Raw genomic sequence first — 25,677 nt, 5'->3', positions numbered from 1 at the left:
AATATATATGCAGATGACTTTTTCAGAATCAAATAATACCAAAGAAAAAAAGTAATGAATGACAAATAGCAGTCTCCCGCCTTACCCTCAGTTCCACTCCCGTTGTCATCCATTTTCAACTCTTGTAGTTGTTTCTTTATTTCAGTTAGTTTCATCTCTTTCAGGTCTCCAGGAAACCTAGAGAAGAACCGCTATGGGGATGTACCCTGCCTGGACCAAACTAGAGTGAAGCTGACGAAACGAAGCGGCCACACTCAGGTAGAAAGATAAATGTCTTTCAGGAGCACTGGGGGAAATGTAAGCCTCTTCCAAAGTGAAGCTTACTAATACTGTAGTAGAAAGAACATGAACTGTAAGCCAGAGAGAGTTTGAGTTTTAGACTACATACTAGTCTGTTACCATATGAAAGTCCTTTTATGCCCATCTCACAGTACTAAGTGGAAATTAAATGAAATACTTTATGTACATGCTGATAGCCCAAAGTCTGGTATATTACTGTAGGTACTCAATAAATTACTTCTCCTTTTACTCTTTAGTTATAAAGTCATAGACATGTCATCTACCTTACTGGTGTGAGGTTATATATTGCATCAATACCAGAGGACTCATTATAAGTGACCTCTGATTTTTCCATCTAGAAGATCTGACAAAAATTTTAGACAACTAGTGTATGCATAGACTTCCCTGGTGGCTCAGATGGTAAAGAATCTGCCTGAATGCGGGAGACCTGTGTTTGATCCCTGGGTTGGGAAGATCCCCTGGAGGAGGGCATGGCAACCCACTTCAGTATTGTTGTCTGGAGAATCCCTATGGACAGAGGAGCCTGGTGGGCTACAGTTCATGGGGTCGCAAAGAGTCGGACATGACTGAGCACCTGAGCACAAAAGAGATGAATTGGTCAAATGCCTATATTATTTAGTATTGATTCAATCATATCTGTACATATTAAAAATCACATATGTTTAGTAGGGATATTTAGTGAAAATGTTATTCAGACTCTTCACATACATCTGTCCTTATTTGAGCTACTTTTTGAGTCAATCTAACACAGTTTTCCAGAACACATCTTTTTATTTCTTTTTTTAAGTGTATTGTCACTGGAAAATTTATCCTAAATCAGAAAAAAATCTATAACATTAGCACAGTTTTTTCTTTTCTTTCATCCTATATCTTATGCATCCTCTAAAGCATAATCACTTACTTCTTTTTAAAGTCCTCTTTAGTATGACTTGATTACAGCGACATCCAAAACTTAGAATTTTGAGGTTAGCAATGAAATAGGTGTTATATTTCCTTTTTTTTCCTTCTGATAAACAGTTCTGTCTGGTGACCTCTATACACATCAAAAACAGCATTGATTGAGGTTCCTGTTCACAGTTAAAGGAGTTTAAATAGTGCCCCTTAACATCACACACAGTATAAGGACTTGTTATATCCCTCCTCTTGTTTCTGGAGGATAATTCTTAGGAAGATGATTGCTTTATATTTGGGCATATATGATACATGAATCAGGACCGTGGGATCATGGTTTTAATCTCTTTGACCCTACTGTTTCAATTCATAAACTGAATTCATAACCCTGTCTAGGGTCCTTACAGAGGGTTTTCGTGCAGTGGTATTAGCTGAGAGTCTGCCTGATTGAAGGCAAATTCATCAGTATTACTAATGAATAAATTACTTTGTTGAATTGAGGCTCTACAGTCAGAGATATCTGAATGTATCTGTCTTGTTGACTGCTCTGTCTCTAAGACCTAGAACAGTGCCTGTCATGTATCAGACATTCAGTAAATTATTTGTGAGTGAAGGAGTGAACCCACCCCAGTGTACCAGGAGACTATTCTAGTCATCGTGTAATTAATCTGAAGATCATCACTTGAGTTAATACTCCCTCTCCATACTACAAATATTGGTAGAGGCTTTTTTCCACAGTAAGTGGAGGATTCAGGTTTGTTAGTGAATTGTTTAGCAGGTTTATATATACCTGGAATAGGTTTATATATACCTGGAATTACATTATGTTTCTATTGAACCTGGCCCATAACATAATGTGTGTGCTGCTTTGGTTCTTCCTGCTGTTTCAGTTTGCCCCCAAGTCTGCACTTTATCTCTGAGGTCATTTTCAGTTTTTAATATCTAATGATTCTTCTGAAATTGCTGGTTTTAATTCCCAGTGCTCTCAGAGACAAGGATGCTAAAAACTGGTATCCTTAGTTATAAAGAAATAAGTCCCCTTTAAAGAAGTGCCATTTCTTTTCAAAGCATGAAGGTAACTCCAAGTGTGACAGCTTATATATTACTTATACAGTAGTGTTGATTGACATGTACCAGCTAAATCATTTGTACTTTTCTATGCCTTCTCACGTGGGCCCTTTAGGGTCCCATCTGAGTGTGCCAGGCAGAACAGAGGATGGGCTTTGGCTGACTGTGGGTGAGGCCTGGATTAAGAGGCCTGGTTGGGGTGAGTGTGACTTTTAGCTTGCTGGGTCCACTGCATATGTTTCATTAGCTTAGTGAAGGTGTCCTAATCAGGGTAGAGCACTAGTATTAATAGTATGAGGTCACTACCAGTTGCTGTGGGAGAAGAAAAGAGCAGGAAACTCAACTAAATAATCAGTGGGAGGATAAGTTGGTAGACTGACTATCTAATGGACATGCATCCAAATAACATGGATTTGACCGTGAGATGGAGAGGTTTTCTTTTTGTGGTTGAGCCATGCAGCTTGCATGATCTTAGTTCCCTGATCAGGGATTGAACCTGGCTCACATCAGTGAAAGACCTAGGTCCTAATCACTGGACCACTCAGGGAATTCCTCAGAGATGTTTTCTGAGGGTGGCTGTGGGGGTACTGTTCTCCAAGTGTTGGAACCAGTGGCGAAAGGGTTGATGGGGAGTCGTTTTGATGTCTTTAGACTGGAGTGGAGTATGAATTTTCCCTAGTTTCCTGTTGAAACATCTTTACTTTTGCCCTGTAACCCTTCATATCCTCTAATATCCATCCATCCTAGCTGCTAGATACTCTCAACCAGTTATATTGTGACTTGAGGCTGTAGCTGCATCCGTTTGGCTTTTTTATCAGTTTGGACTAAATAGTGTTGACAGAGATCTTGTGAGGAGGTAGAATAAAAACAATAAAAATTTAAGCCTATTTAATTTCCCTGATGGCTAATGATGTAAATAGACGGAGGACATTGGGAGGTGGGAGAAGGCCCGCAGAAGAGAGTGCATCATAAGCTGTTCATTGAGATTCTTCTGAAGGCGTGTGGCTTTTGCTTTGTGTCAATTTAGGCAGTAACAGAGCCTGGGTGTTTGGCCCATGCTGTTGATGGTCCTAGGTGTGAGGTGTAACTTTCTTCCTTCTCCAGTCATGCTTTGCCTTTTGTGTGTCACCACGTGGACAGGATGTCCTGCTCAGGTTGCTCGGCTTGCCTCCCTTCTGAGTTTGGTTTTGAGCTGCAGTGCTGTCGTCCTAAGGGACTTTTTTTTTTTTTAAATAGCGGCCTTTCTGAGATATAATACACACACCTATGGGTCACTCTTGTAAAGTGTACAAATCATTGGTTTTTAATATATTCTGAGCTGTGCAACTGCCACCACAATCAACTTTAGAACATTTTCATCACCTAAAAAAGAAACTCACCTTGGTAGTCACTCCCCATTTCCCCCAAGCACATCTATTCTTTGTGTACTCTTTTGGCCTTTTGTGGACATCTCACGTAGAGTCATACAATATATGACCCTTTATGTCTGGTTTCTCTCACTTAGCACGTTTTCAAGCTTCATTCATATTGTAGTATGTATCAGTATTTCTTTTTTATTGCTGAATAATATTCCATTGTGTGTGTGTGTGTGTGTGTGTGTGTGTGTGTGTGTACACATTTTATAAAATGTTTATTCATTTGTTTATTTTTGGTTGTGCTGGTCTTTGTTGCTGTACTCAGGCTTTCTCTAGTTTCAGCAAGCAGGGGCTGCTCTCTAGCTGCAGGGCACAGGCTGCTCACTGCGGTGGTTTCCCTTGTTGCGGAGCATGGGCTCAGTGGCTGTGGCACATGGACTTAGTCGTCCCATGGCATGTGGGAGCTTTCCAGACCAGGGTTCGAACCCATGGTCCCCTACATTGGCAGCTGAATTCTTAACCACTGGACCACCAGGGAAATCCCTACACCACATTTTATTTATCCATTCCATTAGCTGATAAACAATTGACTTGTTTCTATTTTTTGGCTACTATGAATGATGCTGCTATGAATATTTGTATATGAGTTTTTTTTATGTAGATCTATGTTTTCATTTCCCTAGGGTTTAGAATTGCCAGGTCATATGGTAGCTTTAACCTTTTGGGGAAATGTCAGACTGTTTTCTAAAGCGACTGCGCCATTTTATATCACCACTAGTGATGTATGAGGATTCCAGTTTCTTCACATCTTTGCCAATATTCGTTATTATCTTTGACCTGTAGCCATTCTAGTGGGTGTGAAGTGTTATCTCATTGTGGATTTGATTTGCATTTCTCTGATAACTAATGATGTTGAGCAACTTTTCAGGTACACATTGTCCATTTGTATATTCTCTTGGCGAAATGGCTATTCTGATTCTTTGCCCATTTTAAAATTGAATTGTCTTTTTCCTGTTTATTTGTGAGAATTCTTTATATAGTCTAGCTACAAATCCCTTATAAAATGTGTGCATTCTGTGGGTTGTTTTTTCACTTTCTTGATGGTGTCCTTTGAAGCACAGAAGTTTTCTATTTTACTGTAGTTCGATTTATCTGTTTTTTTCTTTTGTTGCTTGTGTTTTTGATGTCATATCTAAGGAGGCTTTGCCTAACCCAAGGTCACAAACATTTATTACTATGTTTTCTTCTAAGAGTTTTATAGTTTTAGCTCTTACATTAGGTCTGCAATCCATTTGGAGTTAGGTTTTTTTTTTTGGCTGTGCTGTGTAGCCTACAGAACCTTAATTCCTTGACCAGGGACTGAACCAAGCCCACAGCAGTGAAAGCTCAGAGTTCTAAGCACTGGACTGCCAGGGAGTTCCCTGGAGTTAGGCTTTTGTGTATGCTGTAAGAGGGTAGGCTTGATTTTTCTGCATGTGGATATCCAGTTGTTGCAGTAACATTTGTGCAGGTGAGGTTTTGAATTGGTCCTTTCACTTCTTCACTGCCTGACAAGAAGAGAAAATCCATACCTTGAGTTTTATGTACCTAGTACATCATTTTCGTACCCAACTGGTATATTCCACACAACTGCAATGATATTTCCTTTTTATCATTAGACAGATTACATCAATGCCAGTTTCATGGATGGCTACAAGCAGAAGAATGCTTACATTGGTACACAAGGTAAGTTAGTCTGCCATTCACAAATTGATTTTGTATCATCTACCTGTGATTGTTTGCACCAGGGGATAGCATAATTTTTAAAGGAAATGGTAACTTGAGGTGATGTTGCAGCCTTTAGATCTTGTGAAAGTGAAAGTCACTCAGTCGTGTCTGACTCTTTGCGACCCCATGGACTGTATAGTCCATGGAATTCTCTAGGCCAGAATACTGGAGTGGGTAGCTTTTCCTTTCTCTAGATCTTGGTCTTTCATAAAGATTGAGGGTTCTTGAAGAAGGCAGATGAGAGGTGTAGAGTTTCTTTATCAAATGTGCCTGGAAACTCACTGCATAGAGATAAACTAGAGATTTGAACACACAACATTTCTACAAGTTTTTGGATTGAGTCTTAGTGTTGCAGACCCAGGGGAATGGACATCAGAATTGACTGGCTAGTGAGATTGTCTTTATGTCAAGTAGAACATAAAGGAATGGCAGTGGACTTCCCAGAGATTGAATTCAGCCTGTGAATGGGTGTTGCTGGCTTAAGAGACTTTTGCTGGTCTGTGTACCATTACAGAGTACACCAGCCTCTAACATGGATAGTCTTTGCTAAGTCTGACAGTGAAGTATTGGGCTCTAGGAGGATTTCAGATGGAGTTTCTATTAATGCTCTTGTGGGCCCTAGTACTATTAATGACTTGTTTTCTGCCATCTCAAGAATACCAGGTTTCCTTCAAAGAGAGTGGTAAGAAATCATAACATAGGAGGATAAGAGAGGCCATCATATGGATTTAAGGGCCGTTGACCATTGTGGAGTATGGCCAGCAAGAGATCTGGCCAGTACCTCCTTAACCAAACGATCACACTTAGTATCACCAATAATGGAGAAACAGATATATGCCTCCTATTCTGATACAATGAGAACTACACAATGTAACCTTTGTTGTATGTTGCCAGTTTTTAAGTGAATCAATTGGATCATGAGAAACAAACCTGAGAAATCCAGATTGTGGAACATTGCTGGAGAACTGGTTTAGATTCTTTCAAGTTAATGCCATGGGGAAAAAAAGTGGGGGAGGGATTAAAGGACACTAAAGAGTCATTGATAACCAAAGGCAGTGTGTCATCCATAACTCAATTTGGAAAAATAATTTTTAAGGACAAAATATTGGCACAGTTGGAGACTGTATTTTAGATAGTATTATTGTATTAATGTGTAATTGCTGCAGTGTGATAATGATATTGTTCTATGGAGAATGTTCTTCTAAATACGTGTTCAGGTATTTAGGAGTGAAATGTCGTAATGTCTGAAACACATTTTTAAATAGTAAAAAAGAAAATATGTGTTGTGTATATATAGAGAAGGCTTTGTAAAATAATAGCTAAAAATGATAGCCTTCAAGCTAAAGAATGTATGCATACATTGTGCTGTGGTTACTTATTTTTTTTTTTTACTTTCTGTAGGTTTCAAATTTTTCAAAATAGAAATTGAGGGAGAATAAAAAGGAAAAGGGCCTTTGGATTTTTGGTACATTATTAACTGGTCTGATGGTCACAGTCTTATTTTTTCTTAGGGGGGACTACTACCTCCAGAAAGCGTCCTTTAAGACCTTAGGAAGAAATAAGAGAACTATCAGGAAAGATTTTTGGCATGTATAGAATAAGATGTGATCTGCCTGAGAGTAAGGAGATGTCTTTGTTGAGGAGGATATCTGTGGCATGGGTGGGCTTCTGGAGGGTAAAGTTTGGCTCTAGGGGTCTCAGAGTGCTCCTTTCTCTGGTTTAGACGGCAAATGCACTTCCTAGAGTTGTTAGCTATGCAGGGATTGGATCCTTTAGGTTGGCTCTGAAGGCCCTGTCTGGGAGAGGAAACTCATCCAGAAGTATGAGAGAGATTTCTTGAGTTCAGCACTGATCACTTAGAAGGCATCAGCACTGTTAGGACTGGAAAATGGGTTGGTTTGATATATCTGGTTAACCTTCTTGGCTATATTCCGTATTCTGATTTTTATTCATAATAGTTCTACTGTTATTTATAAAAGTATCTATTTTAAATATAATAGATATATAATTGCCATCTAATTATTATAGAGACTCTGCAAGGAAGGTTTATAAATCCATGAACAAACTGAAGCTCAAAAAGGTTAAGTGACCTTGGATCACACAGCTAGTAAGTGGCAGAGCCAGGATTTGAGCACATGTCTGCTTGATTCAAACAGACAAGCCAGGTTAGTGGATTGTTTCACCCACATCTGCATAAACTGCTGACTTTGTTTCTTTAGAGATGTCTACTGTTAAAGAATCTAATCTGGGGAAGCATAACTTTCCCTTCTAAATCTCTCTCTTATGCTTCTGAGGAAATTATGACCCTTCTCTGTCCAGCCTGAGTCTTGAGTGGTATTGTCAGGTGCTCTGTGTGGCAACACCAGCTTTGCCCGTGGCTTAAATGTAGAAAATAAAGTCTATGAGAGCTACTGTGATGCAGAATAGTGAGGTGCGAACAAGGCCAAGAGTCAGAGGTAGGGAAAGGCTGTTTTTATTATCTTCTTGACATGCATGCTATAGTAATGCCATGTCCGTTGTGGAAAAGGAAGATGAAAATCACTCATAATCCTGAGACTCAGAGAAAGTGCTGGCATTTTGCAGCATCTCCTTCTAAACCTCATTCTGTGCATACAAATAGATGTGGGCATATAAAATACCTAAAAAAACAGGCGTTTTCTATACTTTATTTCTTTTTTCTTTTGATGGTTATCTTGTGAATACCTTTCCATAGCAAAAATACAAATCTTACAGTATCACCTTTATGGACTGCTAAAATTTGGGGTATGCCATAATTCAGCATCCTCTCTTGTTAAACATTTAGCTTGTTTTCAAGACTTCACATGCTTCTGGCAGTGTCCCCTTCTGCATAGAGGGAATTCTAGTATCATAAAATGTTAGTGCTTCCTAACAGACTTTAGCAAAAATGGCAGTAAAATTAGCAGACTTCCATGACCAAATCAACCCGTGGCTCTGCCCTGCTTCCCTGAAAGCAAAGGCGGAAAAGGCACTGGAAAAGTATAAGGAATTATCCTGAGCCATTACTCACTTGATTGAAAGGGAGTTATTGGCTCAGAAGCATCTTCAAAGTTCCTGCTGCGTGCTCAGCCCTGTACAGGTTCTAACTCTAAAAGGGGAAGTTGATGACACGGCCCTTGCCCTCAGCACCATGTTTGGCTGAGATATGATTGCTTCTCACAAAATAAAATGCCTGATGTAAGACCATGTACATCAAATGGTTAAGCTGTTTTGATCCAGCTGTGCCATCGAGAACTGAGAGGAGAGGGAGCCCTACAAAGAATGTGGTGTTAGAAAGATTTAGGGAAGAGGCAGTACTTGAATGGAGAAGGACATGGCAACCCACTCCAGTATTCTTGCCTGGAGAATCCCATGGACAGAGGAGCCTGGCGGTCTACGGTCCATAGGGTCGCACAGAGTCAGACAGGACTCAAGCGACTTAGCGTGCATGCATGCAGCACTTGAAAATGGGCGGCATGGTGATCATTTTGCAGTGTAGAGGAATACTGAATCAGCATCTTGTGCACTGGGAGCTAACATAGTGTTGTAGGCCAATTATACTTCAAAACAAACAAACTCATAGGAAAAGAGATCATATTTGTGGTTACAGGGGCAGGGGTTGGGGAGGGGGGAAATTGGATGAAGACAGTCAGAGGTACAAATTCAGTATAGGCTGAATAAGTACTGGGGATGCAATGTGCAGTGTGATAAATGTAATTAACACTGCTGTGTGTTATACCTCAAAGTTAAAATAAAACCTGAGTTCTCATGACAAGGAAAAAAGTGTTGTTGTTGTTTTTCTTTTTAAATTTTGTATCTATGTGAAATGATGGGTGTTTACTAAACTTTCTGTGGTAATCATGTCATGATATACTTAAGTCAAATCGTTATGCTTCCTATACCTTAAACTTACACAGTGCTGCAGGCTGACTATATCTCAAAAAAACTAGAAGGGGGAAGAAAAAATGGGGAGAAAGTCAGTGGCAGTAGAGGTGAAACAGAGAGCATGAAAAAAGGAATAAAGGCAGAAGTGAGCATGTGTGTCTATATTGTGATGAAGCAAAATGGGCAGAGGTATCCAGAATAGACTGGAAGAGAAATTCCTATTAAGAAAAGTAAACCAAAATGATATTATAGGAACTTAGAAAAAAAATGATGTAGTCCTCGTGACAGTGAATTTTGGTAGGAAGACAAAAAGATAAAAATCAAAAAATTCCAAAGGCGAAAATAATCTAGGACTTGGTGGCTACTTCTGGGAGATGAAAGAAATGAGTGAGTCAGAGTTGGAATTTCCAACTTTTTGAAACTGAATGATTTAAGAATGCAGTACTTTTAACAGAGTTAACAGAGTTGAGAAAGTATAGAGAGAAGGCTAACTTTGAAGGACACTGGATTGCAGACATCCAGGGTCTGAGGATATCGGGTGATGGCACATGGAAGGGGAATGGTTAGGTAGGCAGCTGGTGATTAAAAGGCTTAGACGGGGTGAAAACAGCTGGAGACATGTACACAGTTAACACTGTCAGGCTGGATGTAATAGCTGAGGCCCTGACGATGAGGCTATAAGAGGCTATATAACAGTGCTTCTTAAGTGGTAGCCTACCTACAGCTTTACCTGGGACTTTTGTTCAAATGCAGAGTGTGCATTTCTGACACTCTCCCGTATGATGCTGGTGCTTCTTGCCCAAGCCCCACCCTGAATAGCAGGGATGTAGATAAAAAGGCAGGGAGCCAGCATATGTGCTTTGGAGTTAGTATCTAGGAAAAAACAGAAGAGCCTGAGGAGGAAAGAAGTGCTTGCCAGGGTTATGTTCCTTGTTTTGTTCTTACATTGTAGGCCCTTTGGAGAATACCTACCGAGATTTCTGGCTTATGGTATGGGAGCAAAAAGTCTTGGTGATTGTCATGACCACCCGGTGAGTTCATCCCTTTCCTACCGATTGCCCTTCTTTTCTACCCACCCAACCCCCAAGCATGGGTGATTATAGAGGGGAGTTTAGCTCTTAGAAACAGGGAGGGTTAGGAAAGCCATGGCAAAGAGTTTGAGCTTTTCCTTAGCTGACCCAGGGTTAACAGAGCCAGGGTATGGTGGAAGTTGGTAGATCTAACCTGTCAGAGCTTTAATGCTTGGCTCTGGTGACCTTGTGTGAGGTACAGCCTATCTTTAGGTCCTGGCCTTAACTACTTATAGAGGAAGCACTGGGAAACACATGGGGCAGGCCACTTCCAGCCTCCTTCCTGCTTATAAAGGTCAGCTGTCTTCCTGGCTTCTGAATTACCAGTTCCCCATAGTTCTCCCTGGGAGAAGGTGACGGCACCCCACTCCAGTACTCTTGCCTGGAAAATCCCATGGACGGAGGAGCCTGGTGGGCTGCAGTCCATGGGGTCGCGAAGAGTCAGACATGACTGAGTGACTTCCCTTTCACTTTTCACTTTCATGCATTGAAGAAGGAAATGGCAACCCACTCCAGTGTTCTTGCCTGGAGAATCCCAGGGACGGGGGAGCCTGGTGGGCTGCCATCTATGGGGTCGCACAGGGTCAGACACGACTGAAGTGACTTAGCAGCAGCATAGTTCTCCCTTTCCCTGCTACTTTGGACCAGTTTTCTTCTGGTTCATATTTGCACCTTCTGCTGCTGCTGCTAAGTCATTTCAGTCGTGTCCAACTCTGTGCGACCCCATAGACGGCAGCCCACCAGGCTCCCCCATCCCTGGGATTCTCCAGGCAAGAACACTGGAGTGGGTTGCCATTTCCTTCTCCAAAGCATGAAAGTGAAAAGTGAAAGGGAAGTCGCTCAGTCATGTCCAACTCTTCGCGACCCCATGGACTGCAGCCCACCAGGCTCCTCCGTCCATGGGATGTTCCAGGCAAGAGTACTGGAGTGGGGTGCCATCGCCTTCTCCATATTTGCACCTAGAGGAGAACTTACCAAAAGGACATGTAAAACGTAATAGGTCTGCAGGAAGCTCTTGATGAAAGGAATAGTTTTGAAATTTTGTTGTACATATCTGCCAAAATTCACGAACTACTATTTCATTAGTATCATTATTATTATGGTTATTATAACCCATTTTGGATGAGGAGAAAAAAATTCATGAGAATGTTTGCTTAGATCCCTTCCTCATGGCATTGTTACAAGCCGCCTTTGACTTGGAGAGGAGGTAGTGGAGGAAGTGCCCCCCTGGGGTACTTTGGAGCCACTGAAGAGTAGTGAGAGCTGACTTGAGGCCTTTACATAAACCTTTTGAGGCATTCCAGGAACCATGCCTTTCCCAGCCCTCTGTCCGCCAAGGGCTCTCACTGGGGAACAGAATGCACAGTAGCTGAGGTACAGGGCAGAGTTCAGTCTGGCCCACCATATTTTCTCTACTGTCTTTCTTTGTCCACCCAGTATTTATGCCAGGTATGTGCGGAGTACCAAGAGGTATCAGGAAAGGGACCAAATGGATGTAACTGGTGCTCAGTAAATGTTTGCTTAATGGGTACATGCGGAAAATTTAGCTGTTGTCTAGAAGGAAGGTTTTCTTTTTCTGCCAAGAAGCAAGGGGATAAATAGAAGCAGTGCAAAAGATGACATTTTTGCCTAGGGGTACAGTAGGTTCATGGGCAAGCAAGGTTACTGCTGTGGAGAAGAAGGATGGAGGCTTATTTTTCTCTCTGTGTCTTCAGCTTTGAGGAGGGCGGCAGGAGAAAGTGTGGCCAATACTGGCCTTTAGAAAAAGACTCTCGGATCCGATTTGGCTTCCTCACCGTGACCAATCTAGGCGTGGAGAATATGACCCATTATAAGAAAACAACACTAGAAATTCACAACATAGAGGTAAATTTTATTTTCTCACTGTCTTGAAACTGGGAGAAAATGTTTACTATAAGGAAAATCTCCAAAAGGAATAGGCAGGATTCCAGAGAGCTTAGAAGTGGCTTCCATTCTTCTGGAAGCAGGATTAGAATATTCAGCTCAGAGCCAAAATAGCCATATTGTCTCAACACGTAGTGGCATTACTTAGGGATGAAACTTTTTATAACGTAAGAAGTCTGGATCGTTTAATATAGGAATTCTGCCCTCTCCAGACAGTTAATCTTCCCTTTGGGTTTGCAGAGAAGCAGTTGTGGAGAAAGTTGAGAGTGTTACAACCTTGATGGAGGGAACTCCAGAGGGCTGAGAATCTGGAAAAGTCAAAGGTAGTCAGGGGCACAGAGCAATGACCTCATTAACTTTTGCTTCTTTTTCCATCCAAGGAACGGCAGAAACGCCAGGTGACCCACTTTCAGTTCCTGAGCTGGCCAGATTATGGTGTCCCTTCCTCGGCAGCTTCCCTCATTGATTTCTTGAGAGCCGTCAGGAACCAGCAGAGGTTGGCCGTCAGCAGCATGGGAGCACGCGCCAAAGGGCAGTGCCCTGAGCCACCCATTGTGGTCCACTGTAGTGCGGGCATCGGCCGGACAGGTACTGCACTGGATGCAGCTCTTGGAGCATCCAAAGGTGCTAAGGGTGGGGGAGGAATAACAGAGCTCTTAGTTGCCAGAATGTAGTCTTTGATCTGCTGGTGGTGAATTGCCATGAAAAAAATTCCTCTTTAACATCCTTTTAGTATTCCTAGTGCTAGGTGTACTGGCCAGAATGTACAGTTCATGAGCCAGGTCCTCTAGGGGTTGACGCTTTATACATCCCATCAACATGATTATCTTCTGATCCCATCACAGTCACTGGGTGTCCCAGAGAGCTGATCTGGGCTGTTGCTCTCTTCCCATCCCTCTGCCTGGGGAGGTCCCCACCCTGGGCCGTGCTCTCCATTCTGGAACCAGTTAGCAGCTTTTGCCTTAAGGGGATGAAGATTGCAGGGACTGCTGGCCTTCTAGCTCAGAGGTTCCTTTGGGAGAAAGTCAGGAAGAATAGGTTTGTGTTAGGTCTCTGTGGAGAAGTTGTAGTCTGAAAATTGGGGCCCAGGTGTGGAAGCAGGGCAGGTATGGGAGTGCTGTCATTCTCTGTGTCTGGGATTGAAGTAGAAGTCCTGCTTCCCACCTACTCATCCTATTACCCTCAGATGCCCTGGGAGACAAGAGGCCATCTCATTTCTCTGGCCTTCTGCACTCCCTGAGACTCCTCCTGAGTCTTCTCAGGCCTAAGGCCAACTGGCCACCTGCCATGAGGCACCTTGCCATTGAATTCATTCATCCAGTCCTGCCTGGGTCATTTGGTAGAGGGAGGAAAAGAGGAGAGGTAGACCAGGTGTGACCACTTCCTTCCTTCCTTCAGGTACCTTCTGCTCACTGGACATCTGCCTGGCACAGCTGGAGGAGCTTGGCACCCTTAATGTGTTCCAGACAGTGTCCCGCATGAGGACCCAGAGGGCCTTCAGCATCCAGACCCCTGAGCAGTACTATTTCTGCTACAAGGCAATCCTGGAGTTTGCAGAGAGGGAGGGCATGGTGCCCCCCAGCCACAACCTCCTGGCCATGGAGGGTCAGTAACTGTCCCACGAGCCTCCTGTCTGCTGGCCAGCCTTCCTTAAACTACCCTGGACACCGCTGAGCCTGTAGGTTGCCATCAGTTACGCTGAAGCCATGGACCAACCTCTGTCTTGTGTCTCCCGGCGCACGCGTGCACGCAAGGCAGCCTTTCCCTTTGGCTAGATAGATGTGGTGAAATTGCCTCTGGAAAGGGCCAGCAGCAATGTGTTCTTAATTCCTAGCACCTGCTATCGAACTGTGCCTTATTAAAACCAAATTGTGGCTATCGATATTTGCCAGGGGCCCCGAGGTAAGTGGGGAAGGAACCTCCCTCCCCCTTTCCCAATGCCATTCTCCTTCTCAAGATCTGTTTCCATTCCTTCCATTCCTTCCCTTTGCTAGGATTTGGTGGGGAGGTTTGGTGAGCATCCACCTCCTTCCCAGAGAGCTTGACCAAGTTACATATTCTAGAGAACGTCCCGAGTGCCAAGCACGTTTATACCTAGGGCGTGTATTCCAGTCTTTTCTGTCATTCTGTGTGTGTGCGTGTGTGTATGTGCACTTATGTGTATGAGTCCATATGTACGTGTGTATATAATATATATTGTATGTGATAATATGGTCGTATTCTATAAATACATATACACAGAGATACTCCTTTGTAGAAGTTCCTGGGGCTTCTTGTTGCAGTTCAGGACTCCTTGCTTCTTGGTTCTACTGTTTATCCTGGACTAGCTGGGGTTGGGGGATCATGTCTTCTGTTGTCAGACCACAGAGTGGTGGAAGAGGAGGACACACACATCCACTCTCCGTGCTCCTGCCACAGGCCCTCATCCTTACATAATGACTTCTCTCTCTCCAGGATGCTGCCTGTTGGAACCAGGAATACTGGTTTGTGGTGACACTGGTTTAATTCAGCATGGATTGCCCTTATCTAATGAGTTTTCTGTTTACTTTGCCAATTTTGGGAGTAGACCTCCACTGTGATTCCAGACTGTCTGTCCCCTCTCCCTCTTCCTCAGGGATGGGGATCTGGGCAGAGATGAATTCACTGAGCAGCGAGAGCCAAAAGCAATCGGTACGAAGTCTTAGAAGGAAAGAGGGAGCCCAGGTGTGAGAGAAAGGAAACTCCATACTCTGAGGCTCCCTCCCTGAAAGATTGAGCTGGGGCCCCTTTCTCTCTTGCTGGAAGGTTCTTTTTCTTATGCAACTTGGCCCTGTCTACTCAGATGCCCATCTCTTTCCTGCCTACTAGCCTCCCAGACTCTGGAACTCAGGCTTGGTGGGTTCTGTGTCAATAAAAAGCTTAACCCCTGTCTGGGTGAAACAGTCCCCTACACTCACTGTTTTCCCCCCTATTCACCTTACCTGTCTCTGTCTGCTCCCGACCTACCAAGCCCATTATGCCAGGGATGGGGCCAAGAATCCCCAGCATTCCACGTTCCCAAGAAAACCCCAGGAGCCCCTAAAATTTTTCCCCCATCACAGATGAGGTTGGCAGCTGATCAGACCTCAATAATTTTATACTGTAATAAGCTCTTTGAATGTATATATTCTTATTTTTACAGTCTTTTCATTTTGTATTTAACGTCAATGGACTGAGTCAGATTCAGAAAATAATTGTAATGTTCATATTCAATATCTTACAGCGATACAGTTTTGTATTTACATATAAATATACCGACGTGATCAAATCCTTTTAGCTTCATCAATTTAGCAGCAGTCTGGGGCTGGGAAGGTGAGGAGGGGCTCCAAGAGCTGGTCTGGGAGGGATGGGGAGGCAGGGAGCAACCCAAGACTTAGAGCCTTTCAGTTCTGAGAGCTGTCCACCTTGCCCCAGGCCATGGCCCAGCTCTGGGCAGACAAGGGGAACCAGCACCAGTTGACCGCTTGCCAAGTTCCAGTTTCCATGCTTGGTGCTTCCCCCACCCCCATACTTCATTTAAACCTCACAATAGTCCAGTGAGATATTATTCTCCCTCCCTTCTGTTTCTATGTTGATGAGGAAGGTAAAGTACCAAGGGTTACAGAGAGTGTTACAGTGAAGGTAGGGCTTATTAGCAGGTCCAGCTCTAGGACTGGGGCTCCAGTTGGTTTGCTTACAAAGCCTTTGACCTCTTTACAGCATGTTTTGTGTTTGGAAATTAGTTTTAAAATGTTCTTTTCAAAGTATGGACAGTTCTTAGGTTCCAGCTAGTTGATTTTGAGCCCCATGATGTATGTAGAAGACTAGAAGGGTTTCTGACAGAGCTGGTGACTGATTCTTCCAGATGGGACCTCCTGTTATAGGTCCTCAAGTCTGCAGCATACCAGAGGGGTCATTCTCTCAGGGATACCCCATACATGTGGATATACTGGTACCTCTGTGGGAAGATCTTGAGTCATTTGCATCTCTCTCTTAGAGCAGAACCAGAAGCTTTGTCCACGTAGGACCACTCCCCATGCTGTGTAGTTACTTCGTGTCAGCCAGTGATACTGCCCAGTTGGAGCCATTCTGGCCTGGGGTGTTCTTAATAAGAGTGACAGCAGCAGGCGTTTACTGGTTAACCCTGTTCCAGGTACTTTTCAGAGTGCTTTCTAGATATTATCTCATGCACCCTCAAACCAAACTTTTGAGGTTGGTATTGACAGAAGAGAAAAACTGAGGCACAGGAAAACTAATCTGCCACAGCAAGAACTCAGACCTTTAAGGTTCCATCTCCTGATTTTCCAACAAAATTTCCTTGAGTTTTTTACCTTAATCAAGAGCTGAATCATACAATAAAAATTAAGCCAAACCTTTCTTTGGATGCAGGCAAGCATAATAGGTAAAGAGAGACATGTGAAATCTGGGAAATTAGTGGTTGGGGTTTGGTGAAATATGTAGGAAACAGAATTAATGATAAAAGATTTGGAGGAGGTAGCCTTGAACTGTCATTTCTTTGAAGAGACTGTAGCCCAATAGCTGTGTAAACTCAGAAGTTATGCTTGAGTTCCTCATTGCACATCTAAGGATTGGTAAGGTTATCACTTGCGAGAGCTCCATAAAAATGCAGTTTCCTGGGTCCTACCCAATAGGTGGTTGAGTGAGTGGCAGGATGAGCAAGCTTGTTGAACTACTGTTCATGCCCCTGACATAAATCTGAGAGAAAAGGATCAATGGCTTTCCCCTGCTATAGTCTACTTGCAGCCCTTTACCCGTGAGATAATACTCAGTGTGAGCCTTCCTGTGTTAGGTGTGAAGGTGAATTCTCTCAGTCGTGTCTGACTCTTTGCGACCCCATGGACTGTAGCCTACCAGGCTTCTCCATCCATGGGATTCTCCAGGCAAGAATACTGGAGTGGGTTACCATTTCCTTCTCCAGGGGATCTTCCCAATCCAGGGATTGAACCTGGGTCTCCCACATTGGAGGCAGACGCTTTAACCTCTGAGCCACCGGGGAAGCGTTAGGTGTACAAGGAGGTAAAGAAAGGGGAAGACACGGGAAGAGCCCTGAATCTGTCCAGAAGTCAAGGCTGTCACATAGGAGATTTGGTGAACAAAACCAGAGAACCCACAATCAAATGCTGGATTGCATAGTTGAGAAAATACGATGAAGAAAGTGTTGACAGGAGAGAGAGTATTGTACAGAACTCAGGCTTTTGCTAGGATGAGGATTCCTGAGGTGCAGGGTACCCCAGCGTCCTCAGCATAGAAGGTTCATCTCTGTCATGTGCAGGTAAATGACAGAATGTGACTGGTTCTTATGAGACTGGGCTATTTAGCATCATACCTTGAGGAAGATGGGGCTCCTGCCTTATGATCTTCCCATCTCTAGAGAACCAGACACATACGGAAACTCACAAGTCAGACCACTGCAGGGAGGTGGGGCAGGAAGTATGGCCAGGTAGAAAAGTCTTCCTAGAGTAACTGAGCTCTTCGGTAGTTCTGAGGTCTCACCACTCAACTCAAGGCAGGTCCTAGGTTTTATGAAAAAAGGTGCTGTATTAATTGATCCTACTACAGGCCCTCCAACACTAAGGGTCTAGTTCTTTTACTAGACAGTGCAAAATACCTATAGAGGAACCATCAGACCCTTCTCTGGTTGGGTCAGCTGCCACTTGGAATCCCCAGTTTTAGTTTATTTTCAAAGTCTCCTCTTTCAAGGTGCATCCACCTCCCTATAATCCCTCAGTTCCCTATCCAAGGGAGCCAGCCCATAGACCTTAAAGGCTTTTGTGTTATTACATGTGGGACAGACTGGGTGACTCAGAGCAGAGCTACCAGAGCTCCCAACCAAGGTTTTAGGTTTGTTTCCAGTCTTGGTTACTACCAAGACTACTATCCACACACAATCATTAACTTACCAAGGACAGGAGCTAAAAGATCCACCAGTTTGGGAATCAGATTTAGTCTTGGGAGATACCCACTCTACAGTTACCATCACACAGACAGTTGTGAATATCAAGTGTTTTAAGACTGCACTGCTTTTAACTGACCACAGAGAACACAGCTCCACAAATAGAAATCTAGCACTCTCAGAAACCTGTTGCAGTGTTTAGCCTTCTTTTCCCTCTCACCATAGCTTTCATAAAATCTGTTTTAGCTAAGTCTGGTGTTCTGCAGTCTTAAATACTCGGTTTTTTTTCTGGCTAAACCCAACATGGACAAAGCTAACTAAACCAGAAACCTAGAGTGTGTTGGATGGAAGGGGGAGCCATTGATCCCTTCTCAACAACTCAGGGTAATAATATGCTCCTCCTAATATGGTAATATGTTCCTGATAGTTTGGGGGACTAAGATGAAGGTGAAAATAGGAAAGCAAGACAGTGAGTTGTGTAGAGAAAGTAGTTAAAAAAGACACAGCATGCTCTTCCCCACTAGGCTCACTTCTACCCTTCCCCTCGCATCAGAACCTGGTTCTTTTCTAAGCTAATGTATCAATAGTTGTCTTAGCCTCGCCACTGGCCAGATGGATAGCTGAGTCCAGCTCACCCATTTCATCCTGTGAAGTCTGTTTTACCTCCTTGACCTTTAATGATACCTATTCTGTGGCAGCAATGAGTGAACTACAGAGTAGGATGTTCAGAGCTAGTCTGGAGATAGCAACTGGTGACTTAGTTTAGATAGAAGCTAGGAGCCTTGGAAGTGGGTGAGAACAAAGAACAATGAGGAGAGCAAGAAGAGAGGCGAGACCCTTGGGAGCCATGATATTTAGGGGAGGATGGGGAAAGAAGCCTGGGAAAGATTCTGATTACTAGAGAGAAGTAACCAAGGACAAGACCAGGCTGTCTTCTCACACACAGGTGAGAGATGGGGAGTGGCTGGGATGAATGACCAGGATTCAGAAATGGAACTTCACTAGTGATCCTGAGGCAGGAGGTGACAAGGAGGAGACATGAGTGGGAAGTGAAGGAATAGTGCTTGGGCTCCACTTCAACCAAAGCAAGGACCAGTTTTTACATATTAGACCTCTGAGTAAGATTTCATTCAAACAAAGGAAACTGCTACCATAGAAAAAAATCATCAAGAGCAAATACCCAAAAGCAAACAGTTTGAAAGCATAAAGCAGAGTAAACTGAACATATTGTTACATCTTTTTTCTAGATTTGGGCTGAAGTGACCTAGAGGGGGGTAAACGTGCCAAGCGAGGGCAAGACATTTCAAGGTACTGAATAGCCATCTTAAAACCCAGTTTAAAAATTCCAAGCTTTCAAAGTCACCTAGAAACCAAAACATGGCATTGTTCAGTCGCTAAATCATGTCCGACTTTTGCGACCCCATGAACTGCAGTGCATCAGGCTTCCCTGTCCTTCACTATCTCCCTAAGTTTGCTCAAACTCATGTCCATTGAGGGGATGCTCAAAATATGGCATATGTACAACCATATAAGCCATCTGGCTGCCAGAGAAATGTGGTTTCTAATTTATACAGTGGAATTTTGGGGTCCTTTAAGCCTGTCCTGGTCTCCTCTCAAACTGGAACACCAGGGACTTTGAATGGCCAGGAAGAGGGAGTGTTGACAAAATAAAGGAAAAAAGGATCTGACAACCTTTGAGTGCTAGGCATACTTTATTTTTAATCTCACAATAACCCACTGCAGTAGGTATTCTTAGTTTGGTGGTGTTTAGTTGCTAAGTCATGTTCGACTCATTGTGACTCAATGGACTGTAGCCTGCCAGGCTCCTCCGTCCATGGGATTTCCCGGGCAAGAACACTCAGGTGGGTTGCTGTTTCCTTTTCCAGGGGGATCTTCCCAACCCAGGAAGGGATAGAACCCGAGTCTCCTGCATTGCAGGTGGATTCTTTACCACTGAGCAATCAGGGAAGCCCTATTCTTAGTTTACAGATAAGGAAATTGAAAAGATTAATGCCTTGCTAAAGACAGTACTAGAATGACTTAGCTACTAGACTTAGCTAGGAAGTGGCTAAACTGGAATTCTGACCAATACCTTAAGCTTTTCCCTTTAAACCTATCAGACGCTTTGGGTTGGGAGTGGGAAGCAAGCCTTAGATGCCCCTCACCTGGATATTCCCAAACTGCCAGTGGTCTTTAGCTGGCAGAAATTGTGTCAGCAGGGCCCTAGCACTGACATCTTTTTGGCAGAGCTACTAAAGTGCAGACCCTAAATATCTCTCAATCACCACCTACCATAAGCACCCTAAAAACTGTGATTGAGGATGTGTGTGTGTGATGCCTAGGAGGCAGGGTGTCAGAAAATGTGACAGTTTTGAGTCTATGTGTTGTGAGTTGAGGATGCATGTATGTGATTTGGAGACAAATTGCTTCTTTGGAGAAATTTTTTTTGAAAAGGGCCAGAAATCATTTCAAACTGGCACAAGCTGCTCTTGGAGTTCGGAAGGGAAGGAGTATGGGACAAGAGGGGAGGCTGTTTTTCTCAGAAGTCCCAACCTGAATCATGGGTCCTAGTATGTCTAGAAACAGCACGTGGTGGAATGGACAAAGCTCAGGCAGACTCGGTTTGGCAGCTTGGTTTGGGCAAGTCATTCTAGTACTGTGAGCCTCCAGTTTGCTCAACTACAAATACAATTCAACACAAAAGAGGACTCCTAGGAATCAGAACCTGGCTTCCCTGTTGACTTCTCCAAGGCCTTCACACAGATTCATTCACTCTTTTGTTCTCACTGATAATCAGAGTAGGGGTGAGGTGGGGTGGATGCAACTGTTAGTGAAGCTGGAGGGCCAGTGTCTCCAAATCAAACTTACTAATTTCCCAGAGTCTGGGGGTGGTTGTGTTCTACAGGGATCAATGTACCGAGCCAGAAACAATCACAGGACCTCTTTCAAGGGGCCCCCTTGCCTGACTGCTGGGGACACTGGGGGCTCAGGGGTGCATTAGAGTTACTGTCCTTGAGGAACTCAGTCTAGGGGGTGTTCAAGAGGGGATTCCCATCAGGGTTGGTGCACTTAAGAGGGTAAGGAGTATCAGTGAAGTCTGGTTCTCTGAGCAGGAGTAACTGTCCTAGTTTGCAAACGCTCCATAAGTAACCTCATTTACAGTATACCCACTGTAGTCGAGGCTTACAGTCAGATGCTTGGGCCTTTGGCCTCCACAGAAGTTCCAAACCTCACTAGGTGTATTAAAACACGTTTTTATCATCACATGTGATCTGCATAACGGTATGGACTGCTCTGTGAACTTCTTGTACAGGACAGGCGGGTGAACCACAGGAAATAAGAAGACCAAGTGGAAACCATGGGGCTCAACTTCCAGACGAATGTTCTTTCTGCTCTATTACTCTCCCTCATCTTACATTCACACAGTATCTGTTATGGTTTCATTTAGGGCAGAGCATCTTGGGAAATAAAGCCCAAATCTGAGAGAGGGCTCCAAACACCATGAGATCTCTGTTCTGATATAGAAAAACTTGGTCTTCAGTCTAAGGGTCCCCCAGGCTGAGAATGTACTCCAGCCTCCATGGCCCTGCCAGATGCTGGGCCTCTCCCACTGAATACACAATCTTCACCTCCTGGTTTTTCCTTCTTTACTCCCTTTCCTTTAGTAATTCCAACCAAGCTGCCACCCAGATTCTAGTCCCTATACCTGAGATGACCTACTTCCCTTCCCAAATCAGTGTTTCTTCCCACCTGCTCTCCTTAGTAGCAAACTTCCCTCCCCATTAGAGTCCCCCCACCCCCATGAACTCTGAGGGAGGGAAGGGTCCTTACAGACTATCTTTCTACTCCAATTTTTCACCCACCCCTATTTTTGCAGAAGAAAAACAGGCCCAGAGGGAGAAAGGGACTTGCCTAAGGATATACTGCTAAATCACTGGCCTTGCTACCCAGATGGCTGAAGCACTAGCCTTAAGCTCTTGTACCTCTTCACACACCAGCCACTGCCAACTTTCCCTCCATAACCCACAATGATCAGTCACCCAGTCCTCTTGAGGCTTTCTCAAACACATCTCCCCATTTTTATTCCTGCTTACCCATTGCCACTGCCCTAGTCAGGTCTTCCTTTATTTCACCTGAATTGTTGGGACAGCCTAACTGGCAGCAGGCTACCCTATTCTGCCACAGGATTTAAAGGCCCTTCGCATTCTGACACCCCACCTTATCCACACTAGCTTCCTTTACTGAATATCTCAACTGGTCTTTCTTACTCATTCACTGTGTAACCTGGTCCCAGGGTCAGCTCTGTTGAGCACAGGCATGTGGCGTAGCCTCACCATCCCCCCCCCCCCCCAAAAAAAAAAAAAAAAATACAAATGATCCAGGGAAGCATCTGAGTCAGAATTTTGATTTTAGGGCTTCTGAAAGTAGGAGGGGTTTCTGGATTGGGGCACCAGGAGAGAGACAAGAAACATCTTGGCTCCCTCCACCCCCTCCCACCAGAATATGTACCTCTGTAGTCTTCAAACCGGTCATTACAAGCCTTTCTGCCTCACCTTGCTGCTTGTAGGCACCCTTCTTTCAACCCACCCTCAGAGTTCATCCAGCTGCTGGGATGTTGAGTATCTTAAATGGTAGTTCTGGGCCTGTGGTCCTGTGACCCAGCATGCTGCTTGTACATTCTGCTATACAAGTCTAAGAATTTTAACAAGGTAGAAAAGTCTTCTGCTCTTTGACTCCATCTTTCCAACTCTGGTTTTCGTTACTATAGCCACACTTGAAGAAGCTTTTAATACGGCTTTGCATTTATCATTTTGTGTGCTTTGCTGAAAATGAGTTAGTTGCCCCTCCGTTTCTGCCTGAGTGCCACCTCCTCCATGAAGGCTTCACCCAGTTTTCCTCAGCTAGAAGAATCTCCCTGCTCTGAGCCTCTGGAGGTGTTTCTACATACATTTACAAATTGCCTTAGCTCTTTCTGTATCCTCTCTTCAGCTAGGTCTGAAGCCCTACGAGGGCACAGAGTGAGCATCTCATTCAGTTTCTGTAATGGCAAAAAGCAGCAGGTGCGGTATGAATGTGTCTGCCTCACCCCTGTAGGTGCTCAGGCAAGTGCCTGTTACCCCGAAGGCAGGACTTCCCGCGTACACAGCTCAGTTTTTAGGCAGGCGCCGGACACGGTTAGGTTACACAGCCAGGGGGAGTCGGGACATTCCAGTCAGTCGCTAGGGTATCCTCACCCGCCCCCTCTGCCCAGTTCCAAATGGGGTGTGTGTAAGAAGGATGTGGGGGCCGGGTAGCCCCAATAGCTCCTCCTCCAGGTTCACCCAGCGGATCTTCGAGTCCCAGGAGGTCTCCTTCCAGTCCAAGGGCCTCAAGTAACTCCAAGCGGCGGTGCGGTAGAATGGGGCCCTCTGCCATGGTTGCGCCTCCCACTCACAGCTAGTTTAATTAATTTATTTCTATTTTTTGGAGGGAGGGGGCGTTCAATGAAGGGGAAGAGGTGGAGCAAGGGGAGGAGGCGGGCCCAGGATGACTGACGCGAGCACCAGGGAGCCAATGGCCCGTGGGGGGCGTTCCCCCCCATTCAGGACTCCTCGCCTGGCTCGGAAGGTATGTTAAACAGCTGCTTTTAATTTGGTCTCCCCAATCTCGGGCGTTTGGGGGGCTTGTTTGCCGGCCGGTCCCTTTGACCAGTCAGCCATGGTGCAGGCGCCGCGGGCCCTGGGACGGAGCTAGGGGAGGCTTGGAGTCCGGCGGCCGAGGGAGGCGAGGGGCAGGCCAGGAAGGAGAGCTCTTGGCGCCGCCCGCTCGCCAGTGTGTGTTTCCAAGCCGGGCCAGATCCGCGGGGAGGGGGTCGGCCCGACCCGGGGTCGCCAGTGTGCCGGCCGTGCTGCCTAGTTTATTTCACCGAGCGGTCGGTTTCGGTAGGTTTCGGCGGCGGGCTGGGTAAGGGGCCGGCAGGAGGAGATCCCTCGCGCTCCTGGTATGCCTTAAAAAATTATTGTAAAGAAGAAAAAAGGGGAGATTCCGTACACCGACTGGAACCGGGCCCGAGCTGCGGCGCGCGGGCTCGGCAGGGGGCGGCGGCCTGAGCTCAGCCGGCCGGGCCCACCAAATCGCCCGGAGTTGGTCGAGAGCTGGAGTTAGCGAGCGAGCCCAGGCCCGCAGCTTTCCCCGCTAACCACGCTGGGCGAGGGCGGCAGCCGCCCAAGGGTTTTGTTTCTGTCCGCAAACTTGTCGGAGGGGGCGGTGGGCGCGCTCAGAAGAGGCGCGGGCTCCTGGGCCCGCGGTTGTTATGGACTCTGGGGGCGGGGGCAACGCCGGACTTGCGGGAGGGGCGGTCGGGGGCGGGGGAGGCCACCGGAAAGAGCCCCAGCGCCTCGGCAGTAGACCCATGCGCCGGTGTGAGCTCTCCGAACTCCCGGGCCGTGGCAGGAGAGCCAACGTTCGGCGCCGGAACCCGGCCCGGGGGTGTGGAAAACCTCCAGGAACTCGTCGGCTTCGACCCGCAGCCCCAGCTGATCCCTTTGCAAACATGGAGCTGCCTCCTTCCCCGCCCACCCCAAGGCGGCGACGGCGGCTCCTTTCCCCTCCCCCTGCCGTGCTGCTCGCCCGCGGAAGGGGCCGGGGCGGGGGCACCGGCGAGTGAGCGCGCCCACGAGGGGGTAGCCTGAAAGGGGCAGTGAAGGTCGGAAACTGGGCAAACAGTCTCCACGCTCGGAATCGGGAAAAGGAAATGCATCAGCGGGCGGGAGGGGCGCGGGGGGCGCGCCTGTCAACCGGGATGGCGGCCGCGGGCTGGGGGGCGGGGCGCCGGCGCGAACCGCGGAGCTCGGGCGGGGCGACGCCAGGAGAGAAGGCGCAGGGGCCCGGCCCTTGGAGCGCCAGACTACCCCTGCTTCCACTCCTTGGCCTAGCCTGTTTACTATACTCCGGCGATGGCTTGTGCAACCGGCCTGGAGGCGAGCTGAGGGGCGGGGCCTTCCCTTCTCTCTTCCACCCGTCTCGGGCTTCTTCAGAGGGCCCGCCTTCTCTTGTTTTCCACTGGCTGGGCGAGGCTCCCTTTTTTCCTGCTCGGTTGTTGATTGGATGACATTCTTCTCAGCTCCGCCTATCGGAGGCCGGGCTGGAGTTTAAGTTGCTAGGATTTTTTTCCGTGAAGGGCGGAGGGAGGATTCCTGCGGCTTACGTGAGGCGCAAGGGTCCGCCCCTACTTCTGATTGGTGGGGTGGATAGTCCCGCCCCCTGCGGGGGAGCGAGCTTGAAGGGGGAAGTCCAACCCTGTTCCCCGCCCCCTCCCCTAGCGTGTGTGCGCGCTCAGCACATGTGTAAGGCGCGCCTTGCTCCTTCGAACAGTCCTCGCGCCCGGAAGTCCCGGGCTTGGAGCTCTTGGCAAGGGGGGCGGGGAGAGCCGAGAAGGCACACGATGTTTCTCCAAGGCTCGAGATCTGGTAGCCTTCGCTTTGAAGTTAGGGGTTGACGGTGTAGGGTGGCTTTGGGGGGCTTTGCTCTCGCGGTTCTGCAAAGGTTG

At 45.9% G+C, this 25,677-nt stretch overlaps 2 protein-coding genes across 2 annotated transcripts in view; both read left to right on the top strand.

The window, feature by feature from the left end:
- The window catches only part of PTPN9 (protein tyrosine phosphatase non-receptor type 9), a 70,815-nt gene extending 55,291 nt beyond the window's left edge, over positions 1-15,524 (top strand). Inside the window, exons 8-13 of the mRNA XM_006080682.3 lie at positions 165-258; positions 5,273-5,339; positions 10,216-10,294; positions 12,049-12,199; positions 12,619-12,826; positions 13,637-15,524. Of these exons, the coding sequence (XP_006080744.1) occupies positions 165-258; positions 5,273-5,339; positions 10,216-10,294; positions 12,049-12,199; positions 12,619-12,826; positions 13,637-13,851 (814 nt within the window). The 3' untranslated portion in view covers positions 13,852-15,524. The remainder of the gene's footprint in view (positions 1-164; positions 259-5,272; positions 5,340-10,215; positions 10,295-12,048; positions 12,200-12,618; positions 12,827-13,636) is intronic.
- An 8,089-nt stretch (positions 15,525-23,613) lies between these two features.
- Positions 23,614-25,677, top strand: part of SIN3A (SIN3 transcription regulator family member A) — a 67,857-nt gene continuing 65,793 nt past the window's right edge. Inside the window, exon 1 of the mRNA XM_025270938.3 lies at positions 23,614-23,756. The gene's annotated coding sequence lies outside the window, so the exon portion shown is untranslated. The remainder of the gene's footprint in view (positions 23,757-25,677) is intronic.

This window comes from Bubalus bubalis, chromosome 20 (assembly GCF_019923935.1).
Source record: "Bubalus bubalis isolate 160015118507 breed Murrah chromosome 20, NDDB_SH_1, whole genome shotgun sequence".
Classification (NCBI taxonomy): Eukaryota; Metazoa; Chordata; class Mammalia; order Artiodactyla; family Bovidae; genus Bubalus; species Bubalus bubalis.
The sequence above is the reverse complement of the archived record's forward strand: the minus strand, read 5'-3'. Positions and strand labels throughout refer to the sequence as shown.